The sequence below is a fragment of the Balaenoptera physalus genome, assembly GCF_965194825.1.
Source record: "Balaenoptera physalus genome assembly, chromosome: 3".
Taxonomy (NCBI): Eukaryota; Metazoa; Chordata; class Mammalia; order Artiodactyla; family Balaenopteridae; genus Balaenoptera; species Balaenoptera physalus.
Window position 1 is genome coordinate 88017315 of NC_138890.1, and position 13577 is coordinate 88030891.

General features: G+C 39.4%; 1 protein-coding gene across 1 annotated transcript in view; it reads right to left on the reverse strand.

Annotated features, from left to right (window-relative positions):
- MAN2A1 (mannosidase alpha class 2A member 1) overlaps window positions 1–13577 on the reverse strand; it is a 159109-nt gene that overhangs the window by 126277 nt on the left and 19255 nt on the right. Inside the window, exons 2-3 of the mRNA XM_082455725.1 lie at window positions 2802–3059; window positions 6–150 (exon numbers count right to left, since the gene is read on the reverse strand). Of these exons, the coding sequence (XP_082311851.1) occupies window positions 6–150; window positions 2802–3059 (403 nt within the window). The remainder of the gene's footprint in view (window positions 1–5; window positions 151–2801; window positions 3060–13577) is intronic.

Sequence of the window (13577 nt, forward strand, 5' to 3'; positions counted from 1 at the left end):
TTTACCTGGGTCGTTATGGGAATGAGGCACCACAAAGACTTGAAGGGGCTTAGTATCCCATTCATCAGCTTTATAAGTAATGTCAAATCCTTGCTTCCAAACTCCACCATCCGGATTGTCAAAAGGAATTAGACTGTAAACATCCAACATCTAAAAATATGAGACAAAAAAAAGAAAGTTAAATTTAATCATGTATAACCATTATTAATTTAAACTTAATGTTGGAAATATTTGCTCAAAACTATTCCTTGCTGTACTCTGTATATATATTTTAAAAGATAAAACTATTTCTGTAGACATTAACTAAAGAGTTTAAGGCAGAAAATATTTAATCACCATTCAAAGGATTAAAATGCTATTTGTATTATATAATTAACCTGATAAATAATCCCCTCCTCTTCTGCTTCTAATATAAAATACCTTCATTCAATTCTTCCCTTGCTTTACTTCCAATACAATTTAATAGAAAATGATGGGAACTGAAGAGCAAACAAAAAAAAATTTCATCATGATCAAATATTTTAGCATTTTCAAACATGGTACTGAAAATTATTTTCTACTTCGTCTTTATATTATAATCAATCTCCTATGTTTTAAAATCTGTATCTGAATGGAAATGGATCTATAGCTATTCTTTAATTTCGCCTATATATGTTTACCTTTTTTATTCTAAAAATAAAACTATAACAGGGTCAACTAGGTTTAGAATTGGAAGAATTTTTTACATTGAGATTTAGCTTTTAGTGTTCAAATATTTTCTAAGTTTCCAATGTAGTGTTCCTTCTAGATAATAATCTATTTGGACACAAAGGAAAAAAATATTACAGAAAAACAAAGCCAAACAAACCTAAAAACTTATTTTTCATACTCTCTATAATAGTAAGTGTAACAAAGAACACAAACCTTCTTTGGTAAAATTCAAACTAAAAAATTACATCCTAATAAATACAGAAATGGGTTACAAATTTTTTTAAGATAAGCAAATTATATAAAAGTGAATACAACGTATTTTAAAACAATAATATATCTTTCACTTGGAAGTTCATAACTAAAATAAAATACTCCCAAGGATGAGAACAAATCTTTGGGAACCAGCTGGGTAAGAGGATGTGAGAGCACTCTCTGCTATTCCTTCCAGGTCTTTCTTGGGCCCTGCAGCTTTCCCAGTACCCTGCTGCCTTGCTCTGCCTGATTTCCATGGCTGCTCTGCAGCTCCTTTCTGTCCAGCTCAGATTTAGACCCTTCCCCTCCCCCCCAAAAAAGATTTTATCATCTCCCTTTAAAAGGTACTTAATTAAAACCTAAACAAAGCCAAGCCTCACAGAAATAGGTACCCCTTCAAAGCCCAGGATGGTGATCCTATCTGAACCTGGCCACACACTAGGCTGATGAGGCTGTAGGCACGCAGCCCGGGCAGCTCCACTGTCCCCAGATTCTGGCGTGGCCTGTGAGCCATGGCCTAGAGATCACATCATGTTCTCTGTCCCCAAGAGTTAATGAAAACTTCTACTCTGAAGCAAGGCCAGAGCCAACTCCTTTTGTCCAACTTTAAAATATTCACACCACAGGGTCCTGTCACCAAGTTCCAGTTTCCAGTCTAAGGTACAACGTTAAAATAGCTCTTTGCCAATTTGTAGAACAGAGCAAATATGAGGGACACACCCAAAGTTTAAGAAAGGCAGAAGTCCTTTCTCACCTTAGTTTTCAACTCCTCTACGCTCTAGAACAGTGCTACCCGAGGGAAATATTATGCAAGCCAAATACATAATTTAAAATTTTCTAGTAAAATGAAATAGGTAAAATTAATTTTGATGATATATTTTTCAACCCGATATATTTGAAATTTTACCATCCCAACATGTAATCAATATAAGAATGAGCAAGATATTTTACATTCTTTTTTTCATACTAACTCTTCAACACTTTGTGTGGATATTAGTGCACATCTCAACTCAAATTAGCCACACTTGAAGTGCTCATTAACCGCAGGTGGACAGCAGCCTCCATCCTGGACAGCACGGCTCTAGAACATTTCCCTTCCCCCTCACAAAGGCATATTCAGTAAAAAGAATCTAACCTTACACTGTGTGAAACCTATAATGTAGAACAGATATATACTAAGAGTAGGGCTTTTCTGGTACTCTCCAAAGGAAGGTAAACAAAATCTCTTTGGCCAGATTTAAACCTCTGAAGGTCTTCAACTACTACAGAAAATAAGACCTAAGAAGCATACAGAAAAGGCCATAGTCAGGAAGTATAAAATAAGAAAAATTAGGAGAAACACAGAATTACAGAAATTTATCACTAAAAAGAACATTAATGATCATTTGACTAATCAAATGATTTTATAAAAATAGAAACGATAATCCAGAGAATTCAGCAACTAAGAACAGATACCAGATCAAATCTAAAAAAACAAAAACAAATCAAAGCCCAGTGATTATTCTTTTTTTTTTAATTGAAGGCAAACTTTTTTTTTTTTAATTTAATTAATTTATTTATTTTTGGCTGTGTTGGGTCTTCGTTTCTGTGCGAGGGCTTTCTCTAGTTGTGGCAAGCGGGGGCCACTCTTCATCGCGGTGCGCAGGCCTCTCACTATCATGGCCTCTCTTGTTGCGGAGCACAGGCTCCAGACGCGCAGGCTCAGTAATTGTGGCTCACGGGCCTAGTTGCTCTGCGGCATGTGGGACCTACCCAGACCAGGGCTCAAACCCGTGTCCCCTGCATTGGCAGGCAGACTCTCAACCACTGCGCCACCAGGGAAGCCCAGCCCAGTGATTATTAACGAATGCATACATTACCTGCACATCTGAACTCTGACTTCCACTTTGCGAAGCAAACAGACAGTCTCCAGGGTCAACTGTGAGAGACAGCTGTTTCGATGGCAGAAGAGGTGAGCCAGCACCTTGGCTGAAATTGCCTTTTGAGCTTTTCGAACCATCCTCCACAGACTCACTCAAATTGATGACCGAGTCTCTAATATTTGAGATGATCTCATTATTCTCAGCTAGCAAACGTTCCAAATGGTCTATTTTTTCTTGCAACATTGAGAGCTGGCCCTACAAGAAAAAAGAAAAAGGCAGCTATATGAAACTCTAATATAGCTCTGCTGAGACACACAACATTTTTTTTAAACTATGTGCCTGACCAAGAGGGCAGCTACTCACCCTTCACTATCCACTTTTATAAGTGGGATCACAGAACGCATGAACGCATAACAGCTGGCTGTTAAAACACCAATTTACAGCAGAAAATCTTCTCCATGGCTGCAATCTTCGTTTAGTCATGTTTTAAAATGTGCAACAGAAAGACCAAAAATATTGGGGGCTATATTTCCTATTACCCCAAACCCAGCCCTAAAAGATCTTCAGGTCTCTAAAATCACTAAGTACAACACCATATTATACTCAGATATGAAATTTTAAATGTAACTATAATTGATTCCAGTTACTTATAAGAGCAAAAATGTATGAACCTAAAAAAGATCATTCCATTTCAATCAGTAACACTAGTGAACAATCCTAAAGAAGAACTATCATCAATAGAAAAATCAACTAGTCAACTCTTAATTAGCTATATTATGAAAAAGATTGGCATGAACTTTCCCCAAGCAACTGCGCTGTAAGTCATTTAGATTGCTCCTACTATACTACTGTGCATCTTTCAGTCTTTTTGATTGATCCTCACATGTAGAGGCTTGCCACCTCTAAACATAAACCATGCTATATAGAATAACCCTTCAACTTATGAGAGCAATGACAATCTTTGTCTTGTTCACTCCTATATCTTGGGTCCCAAATACATAGTACTTATATGTTTATCACATGGCCCTCACATTTCTTCAACTCAACAATAATTCTTTAGTGAACACCCACTGTACAGGCATAAGGCTACATGCTGGAAAGACAGATGCGCATTAGATATGGGTCCCTGTCTGAATACACAAAGTGACACTGCATTTGTGCCACAGCAATAGCAATAGCAATAGCCTGCGCTATGACCCCAAAAATGTCCCCATTAAGGTTTAATAAAATATATGCATAGAAAATGAACAAATCCGTACACCCAGAAACAAAAATTCTCTCACCAGTAAATAACAGGAAGACAGAAAGGGGGAAGGAAAAGAAGAAGAAAAAACACCTACATGTCCCAAAGTGAAGGACTGGTCAAGTGATACATCTAATATCATGAAACAGTTTTCAGTCACTAAAAAGTTAGAAATACAAATTTTCAAAAAAAAGAAATATTGGGAAGTTACTTTCAGGAGATACAGTGAAGAAAACCCAGTTTTAAAATAGTATGTATGAAAAACATAGTATGTATGACATGATTGATCCTCTTTTGATAAAAAATACATAAGGAAGGCCATAATCAAGATGGAAAAAACTGGTTAAGGGTATTTATACTTTTCTTTAGTCCGTTATGAGTGGTTGTGGATTTTGTAATGGGGAGGCCAAGAATAAGAAAGATTCAAGTTCCAAGTATTGGCCAGTTCAGCAAGGGGTGGGGAGAAATCAACAGAGTGCTCTCTACCAAGAGAAGACCACTTCAGCGAACTGTGAGAGAGGTGACAGAAGTCTGAAGGGACTAAGGGAGATATTTTGGAATAAGAAAAAAAGTACAGTAAGTCCCCTACATATGAATGAGTTCCATTCCAAGAGCGCGTCTTTAAGTCCAATTTGTTCGTAAGTCCAACAAAGTTAGCCTAGGTACCCAACGAACACAATCGGCTATATATTGATAGCACTGTACTGTAGTAAGTTTATAATACGTTTGCATCTTTGAAAGTTCACAGCTTGAAGGTTCGTATGTAGGGGACTTACTATAGCCAAGATGAGAGGCAAACCAGCAGGAAGGTACCTTGAGGGTGAGTGGGAGAGACAACACTGGAGGTGAATAACCAAAGCCTAGACGCTGAAGAAACAAAGAGCACAAGATGGCCATGGACCTCCTCAGACCTGAAAGATGCTCTCACAGGCTTCTCTACTTAGACACGTATGATAGAAAGAGTCCCCTACAGGTCAGAACTGTAGTCCTTTAAGGCAACTGTCACCTCTAGCGTGGGGTGCCACATCCTACAAGGGAGAACTCAAGCCTGTTCATCAATGTATAGAGAAGCAGAAAGTGCAAGGTCTTAGCAAAGAACTCATCCTGAAAAACAAGCCCCACTTCCCCCCGTGAAAAGCAAGAGAGAGAATATGGATCAGTCCTTGACTAGAAATGGCAAAGCAAAGGAAACTTGTTGGATCACTGACACACTAGGTCAGGGTCCAAAGAAGCTAGTTGAACCACAGAGGTTGCCAGTCAGCAATTGAGCAATATTACACTACAAATATTTCTTTATAGGCACACATCCATATTGGTCGATTGGCTCTCGTGGAAAGACCAAAGGGGACCCCTTGGCCTAATCCAAAGTTCACCCAAAGAAGCTAAAAATATTTGAGAGTTAGGTACACAGCTGACTAATCTGTATTTAATTTCCTAAATGGACATGCTATCAAAGGCTGTCTGAAATAAGGGAAAAACTTTTCTTCACTCATTATCACAACACCCCAGACTGAGGCTTTTTGAAATCACTACTGATGAGTTTTGTTGAATATTTCCAATACTGAAGATACAAGCCTACTTCAGTGATGCTTGCAATTTCTACCACAGCAGGTAACAACAGTAAATCAAGTTCCTCTGAATCCAAGCAGAATTAGAACATGTTGCCTTGTCTTGCCTGCAGTAAAGCTACACACCTCCATAAAATAAAACCTTAGCTTAGTCTAAAATACCACCATCCCAGAGCTTTTAAAGATGCTGCGTGTTTATTCCGACACTTATAATGTATAAATTAATTCATGGGTGCCCATGTTTCTCCAGATCTTTCTGTACTTTCGGGAAAAGATAATTCTGGAGCCATGCATATAGCAAAGCCACCTATAGCTTAAAAGAACACACTGAGAAAAAAGAGCCTCCTTTTGCGAATATTCTCACTATGGCCCCAGTCCCGAAACCCATGGATGAGAGTATTATACAAAATAAACATTACAGGCGATGGATGTTCCATGAAAAAAGATCCTGCAGGCACTAAAGATGACTTTCAATCTCACTGTAGTTTTAAAGATACAATTAATGATCAGTACCTGGAATTCTGTACTGAATTAATAAGTCCATGGAGAAAATTATGGCCTAGAGATATGTTAGCATAATGGTCTAATGAAAATCATTTTTTAAACTATATTATGCAGTGGAATAAAGTCTTGCTACAAACAGCTAAAATTCTTGAAATATACATACTTCCATAAGCAAATTCTGTACACACGACAGAGGAGCATGATATGACCTTAAAAAGATACACTTGTAGTCTGCATTAAAGTAACAGAAATCATAGATAACGTTTCAGTTATGCTGACAAGTCAAAGAATGCTGATGGTAATATTGAAAAAGACAATCTTCTGTAGGGCAAGAAAATCACTTGTGAGAAAACCACTTTATTCTTTGATTTGCTAATCAGTTCTACAGGGAGGCCACAGTGTTGCACTGCCAAGGAGTGGGGAAGGAGGTCATGATATTTGATTTACTCTGCTTCTGGCGAAAAAGAAAAACTGAGAGAAAAAAAAAAAATCACTGATAGCAAAGACTTTTGAGAGAGAAAATTTAGAGCCTACTACAAGCAAACCAAGATCAGTACCCACACCGCCCTATGAAAAAAATCAATCTATATACACCTAACTGCTAAATCCAAAAACTTATATAATTATTTGCCCCATATAAGACACTAGCTGCTGGGATTGGCATCACTGTAATCACTCAAGCATAGCTGAATCTGCATATCATTCTTCCTTCCTGTTACAACTGAAAATATACGTGCCTCCCCGCCCCACGTCAAAGACCAACACTCCACTGGTGAGCTCCAAACACATCTCTCTCAATTGCTCAAAGGCTGTATTCTTTTGGTTAAACTCCCTCAACACTGCTTCATCAAACTCGCCTTCTAAAAGCAACTCATCCTCAATAGTATAACATATTATATTAGGTCAAATTATATGAAATTGCCATTCTCATAAGCCAAAAATAGTCAAATGTCACCAATTTCTTATGGTTCAACTTAACACTATATCCTATCTAAAAAAATAAACTCTGGTGCTTCCCTTAGCCCCACCATTCCCTTTGAGGGCCCCACCCCCTTCACAGACAAACAGAGGTTATCAACAGTCTATACATCCCCCTTCCTTACAAACTCCCATTCCCTCATCTGGCCATTCCAATCAGCATCTGCCTACCACTCCACCAAAACTGCCCCTGAAAAGCCCCCAAAGGCTACCATGTTATCAAGCCTCATTAGCCAACACTGTCCTTACTCATCATCTCGAGGAGCATTTGGCCCAGTGGACCACTCCCTCCTCCCTGAAATATTTTCTTCACTTGCTCGCAGCACAGCATGCTCTTGGTTTTCCTCCTGCCAACTGTTTATCAGTCTCTTTCTCTCCCCAGTATCTAAACAATGGAGGCCCTCAAGGTTAGCTCCTGAGAAATCTGCCTTCTCTATACTGTCATAAATGAGCTCATCCACTTCTTGGTTTAAATTCCATTTTCTGTACTGATGTCTCCCATATTTATATTTCCAAACGAAACCCCTTCTCTGAAAAAGAGCCCCATATATCCAAATGATTACCTGACTTCTCCACTTCAGTTTCAAACTTAAGTCTGAAAGATTACTTTCCCCAAAAAGCCATCTTATTAAAGCTACTTAGTAAAGACTGGAGGCCTATGTCTACCTCGCTGACCACTCCTGAAATCCTCCTCACCCTGCTCACACATCCAACCTACCTGCAAGTTCATTCATCCTACCTCCAAAATATTTACTGAATCCATCTACCTCTCTCCCTCTCAACTGCTACCACATTGGTCCAAGCCACCAACAATCTCTCCTAGCCTAGTATAGCAGCCTCTTAACTGATTTCCTATATCCACATCCTTCAACCATGCCCTACTCAGTTGTAATACCTTTATTACAATCCAGTGCTAGTTTCTTATCACACTTCAAAAAAAATTAAAACACCTCACACTAGACTCAATAAGGACCTGCATATCTATCTCCCCACGCTGCTCTCTTTCTCTCTCTCCTCCAACTTAGCTTCACCCTGATCTTATCTCAGTTCTAAACCAGCTCTTCCCCACCTCATTAAGACCTTGGTACATGTTCTCTTTACAGAATGCTCCAACTCCCTTCTGTTCCAAATGTCCCCTCATAGTCTTCTCCAGCCATCCTCTCGAAAATAGGCCTCCTCATGTTATACTCTATGTCAGCTTATTTTTTGTTTCTTCCACAGCATTTTTACCTATTTTATTCATGTACTATTTCCCCATCTTCATCACTAAATGAATCACTATATTTAGAACAAGCACCACAGCTGTCTTACTCATCATTGTACCCTGATGCCTAGCACAACACCTGGCACACAATAGAAATGCAAATATTTACTAAAAAAAAAAAAAAAAAAGACAGAAAAACAGTGTGTAACATTTTTCCTAAGACAAGGAAGTAGTAAATGTCATTTTTTGGCACATATACCTACACCAAAAATAATACAAATAAAAATGAAACTAATAATTTTTAAAGAAAGAAAATCCAGAAAAACTCTTCACTGTAACCCAAAAAGTAGGTAAGAAAAGAATCAGGAGTCCTAAATAATAGGGTGATCTTCATGGACTTTTGGGAAATGAAATAAAAAATGACCCATATTCGGCCACATAGTGACAATCATGACCTCGTGAGTAGAGTAAAATACATGGCTCCTTTTCTAGGGCAAAGATTATGGATTCTGTACAGTCCAATCAAATGTTTTCAGATTTCACAACCTTCAGTAACCATGGCTCAATGGGCTATGATTTTCAATTGACGTGTGGGGGGCAGTGTGGAGGGAGTTTGGATAAAGAACGCTGAGACGATTCTAGAATCCTTCTTACCATGGTAGTGATATGAAATCTTCATTCAACCAAATCAAATTTATAATTAAGAGAACTCTAGAGGAAATATTATTACATGTATATTATATAACCACCAATGGCAGAATGCAAAAGAAACAAAACTTCACCCGAAGAAACAAAACTTCACCCCAATATGTGTGTGTGTATATACCTGAAACTCTAGATCTATACCTCCTTTCATTTATGCTTTTTCCCCCCTTTAAATTTAATTTTGTTAGATTCAGCATGTTACTCCATCACATCAAGATTTTTCTGCACTTGGATTCTGTCACTTAAGTCACTGTCCTTCATGAAGTGAATGTGGTTGGGTGAACAAGGCTCTAACAGTGACCATTAGACTCATTGGAAAGGCTGCTCAAAATTACATATCCCTGGGATTCACCCTGGAATCTCAGGTAGGGCCCCAGAAACTGCAATGTTAATGTTCCACAGGTGACTCTGGTGATTAGCCAAGTTTGGGACCTATGGCTCTGACATCATGCATTTCAGTGAAATACCTAAGAGAATGCAGCAGACAATAAACCATTTGGCAAGTCATCCCTCAACTCCCCACAGGGTGACATGAATTCACAGACCTGTACCCTTTGATAATCTGTTTAAATATATATTAAGTCTCCTCCATCTCATGCTCTAGGATATTATACCTTACCACATTTTTATTTTTAAATAACAGCAAATAATGATTACTTTTAATGACTCCTTTCACCAGATAAAGGTAAAGGCAGTTTAGCTAAATAGTTAAGCACATGGGCTCTGGGTCAGACTGTCTGGGTTCCAATCCTAGATCTGGCACTTACAAGCACTGTAATCTTAAGGAAGTACAACGGCTTAACTTTGGGGAGCCTCAGTTTCATTACGGGTTAAATGCAGTGCTAATACCTATTGCTTGGAATGGTTGTAAATGAACTTAGCACAGAACCTGCCACCGAGTAAGCACTCAAGAAGATATTACTGCTGCTACTGCTATAATAAAAGTTTGGCTTTCTAAAATTACTTTGAAGGGGAACAACAACTGTGATTAAGAACAGACTCTAAAGCCAAGTCAAGAAAGTAGCATAACCAAAACAGCAGCATAGGAGACCCCAGCCTCCACCTTCCCACAAAGATCAACAATTAGACAGCTATCCACAAACAAAATAGTCCTGGGAGAGCTCTGGAGTCTACTTACAGAATTTCAGCAACACAGTGGAACAACAACAACAACAAACTGAGAATACCACACAAAAAAAGAAGCAAAGCAGCTTCATTTTGCCTGCATCATGCCATCCCCCAAGCCAACATTGTTCAATGCCAAGAGGGAACTCCACAGCTAGAAAGAGTTCCCCTTGCTGGGAAAGAAAAGTGGGTAAGTGATCAACCTCCTCAGCCCTTTGGAGCACTGTACAAAGAGACACATAGAGACACCTAGGAACAAGGAAGAAAAGCAGGGGCTACCAGTAGCAGTCACACAGCAGGAGTTCACAGTGACCTGCACTGCAGAGAAACCCAGCAGCTTCCATCACTGAAGAAGGAACCAATGGCCAGCACAGTAGTCACAGAACCCCTGCAGATTTCACCAGTTTTCACCCCACATGTGTTCACATTCATTGACTCCAGCCACCTGTGTCCCTTGCTGCTTCCTCCACACCCATCCCCTCTGGAGCCCAGGAACCACATCAGCAGCCAAACCAGGCCTCTGTGGCTGCTCAAGTGCAAGATTCCAGCCTAGACCCTCACTACTATGGGAGCCGCTCCAGCTGTGCACTTGCAAGCTGCTGCCAACCTGATGCTTATCACCAGCCTCCATCACCTGCGCACACCCAGGAAGAGACTGTGCAGCCATGGGAAAGCATGCCTACTGCGAGGGCCCCCACAGCTGCTTGTGGGTCAGGATGTGGTCCTGTCTTCTGTCACCGGCAGGCAACACTGTGCCCACCGGTAGCTAGACCTGCCAGCTAGACCTGCCAGCTGTGCACCTGCACACCCCCAGACTGCCCCTGTCACCAGTCTCCACTGCGGCGTGCTCATGGTGAGACCGAGCAGTCACAGTAGTACACATCAACCACCAGGGGCCCTGCAACTACCAGTGTACTCATAGTTGGCTCCAGCTTTGCTGCCTGACTTGTAGTGCCACAAATACATGTACGTCTGCAACCGGCCCTGCCACTTCACTGGCCCCTGTAGCTGGCTCCCGTGGCCAAATGTGTGCACACCACCAGCTCTGGCCATCACTGCTGTCTGCTCTGATACCTAGCCATTGAACCTAGCGATGCCAAAGAGGACGCAGACAGCCCTTGCAGCCACTGAAAACAGCCTGCATCACTCACCAGAGACCACACATATCAATGTTGTGAAATCCAGTGGCCTGAGCCAAAGAGACATCACACTGACCCCCAAAACTGACGTAGCCACACACCCCTGCACTTGACCTGGGGTCACAGCATGCTCCAGCATGCCCCCACCCACAGGTAAAAGGCTTCTCTTACCAGTCAGTCCACAGTTTGGAGGAGGTCACTGCTTCTTCAAATGCAGACACCTTTACTAGGCTACAGGGATCACAAAGAATCAGGGAAGCATGACTCCACCAAAGGAATACAGTAAACCTCTAGTAATTGGTCTCAAACAAATGAAGATACAGGAATTGCCCAACAAATAATTCACAATTGTTCAAAAGATGCTCAGAGAGTTACAACAGAACTCTAGATAAGAGTAATAGAACACAGATAAGCAACATAACAATATCATAAAAACAATATAAGAAAAAAATGAGAAGTTCAATGAAGAGATGGAAAACATATATAAGAACCAAACAAGAAATTTTCAAGCTGAAGAATACAATGATCAGTAGAGAGCTCTAACATCAGACTTGACCAAGCAAAGGAAAGAATAAGTGAGCTCAAAGATAGATCAATTGAAATCATTCAATCAGGAGAAAAAAGAAAAAGGAATGAAAAAGAATTTTAAAAGCCTACATGTTCTGTGGGATACCAACAAAAGAACCGGTTTGCAAATTATTGGAGTTTGAGAAGGAGAAGAGTGCAGAAAGCTTATTTAATGAAATAATGGCTGAGAACTTTCCCAAACTGAGGAGACATTTGGATATCAGGTTCATGAAGCTAATAGGTCACCAAACCAAATCAATTTAAATTGATCCTCTCCAAGACACAGTTTAATAAAATTGACAAAAATCAAAGACAAAGAAAAATCTTAAAAGCTGGAAGAGAAAAAAAGCGTGTAAAGTTCAAGGGAACCCCCAATAAGCTACTGGTGGATTTCTGAGCAGAAAACTTATGGGGCAGGAGAGAGCAGGATGATATATTCAAAGTGCTGAAAGAAGAAAACTGCCAACCAAGGATACTTTACCTGGCAAAGCTGTACTTCAGAAACGAAGAAGGGATAAAGACTCTCCCAGACAAACAAAAGCTAAGGGAACTCATCACAACACCTGCCTTACAAGAAATGCTGAAAAAAGTCTTCCAGCTGAAATGAAAACACACTAATTAGTAACATGAAAACACATAAAATACAAAACACACTGGTAAAGATAAGTATATAGTCAAATTCAGAATACTCTAATACTGTAATATAGTACAGTGGAGTGCTAACCATTTAACTCTAATAAAAAAGTTATATATATATATATATATATATATATATATATACACACACACACACACACACACACACACACACATATACAATGGAATATTACTCAGCCATAAAAAGGAACGAAATTGGTTCATCTGTAGAGACATGGATGAATCTAGAGACTGTCATTCAGAGTGAAGTAAGTCAGAAAGAGAAAAACAAATATTGCATATTAACGCATATATGTGGAACCTAGAAAAATGGTACAGATGAACCGGTTTGCAGGGCAGAAATTGAGACACAGACGTAGAGAACAAACGTATGGACACCAAGGGGGGAAAGCAGAGGCAGGTGGGGGTGGTGGTGTGATGAATTGGGAGACTGGGATTGACATGTATACACCAATGTGTATAAAATTGAAGACTAATAAGAACCTGCTGTATAAAAAAATAAATAAAATAAAATTCAAAAATTCAAAAAAAAAGTTAAGGAAAAAGCATTAAAATAACTAGCTACAGTAATCTGTTAATGGATACACAATATAAAAAGAGGTAAATCGTGACTTCACAGGGGGGAGTAAAAGGGTAAAGTTTTTGTCTGTGATCTAAGTTAAGTTATCATGGTAAAATAGACTATTATAACTATAAAATGTTTTATGTGAGCCTCATGGTAACCACAAAGCAAAATGCTACAGCAGATTCACAAAAGACAGAGAGAAGAGAATCAAAGCATACTGCTACAGAAAATCAAGTCACAAAGGAAGGCAGCAAGACAGGAATAAAGAACAAGGGAACTACAAAACAGCCAGACAACAAGATGATATTAGTAAGTTCTTACCAATCAGTAATTACTCTAAATGTAAATGCATTAAATTCTGCAATCAAAAGACAGAGTGGCTGGATGGACAAAAAGCAAGACCTAACTATATACTGGCTACACAATACTCACTTCAGCTTTAAGGACATACACAGATTCAAAGTGAAGGGGTGGAAAAAGATATTCTGAGGAATTCCCTGGTTCCCTGGTCTAGTGGT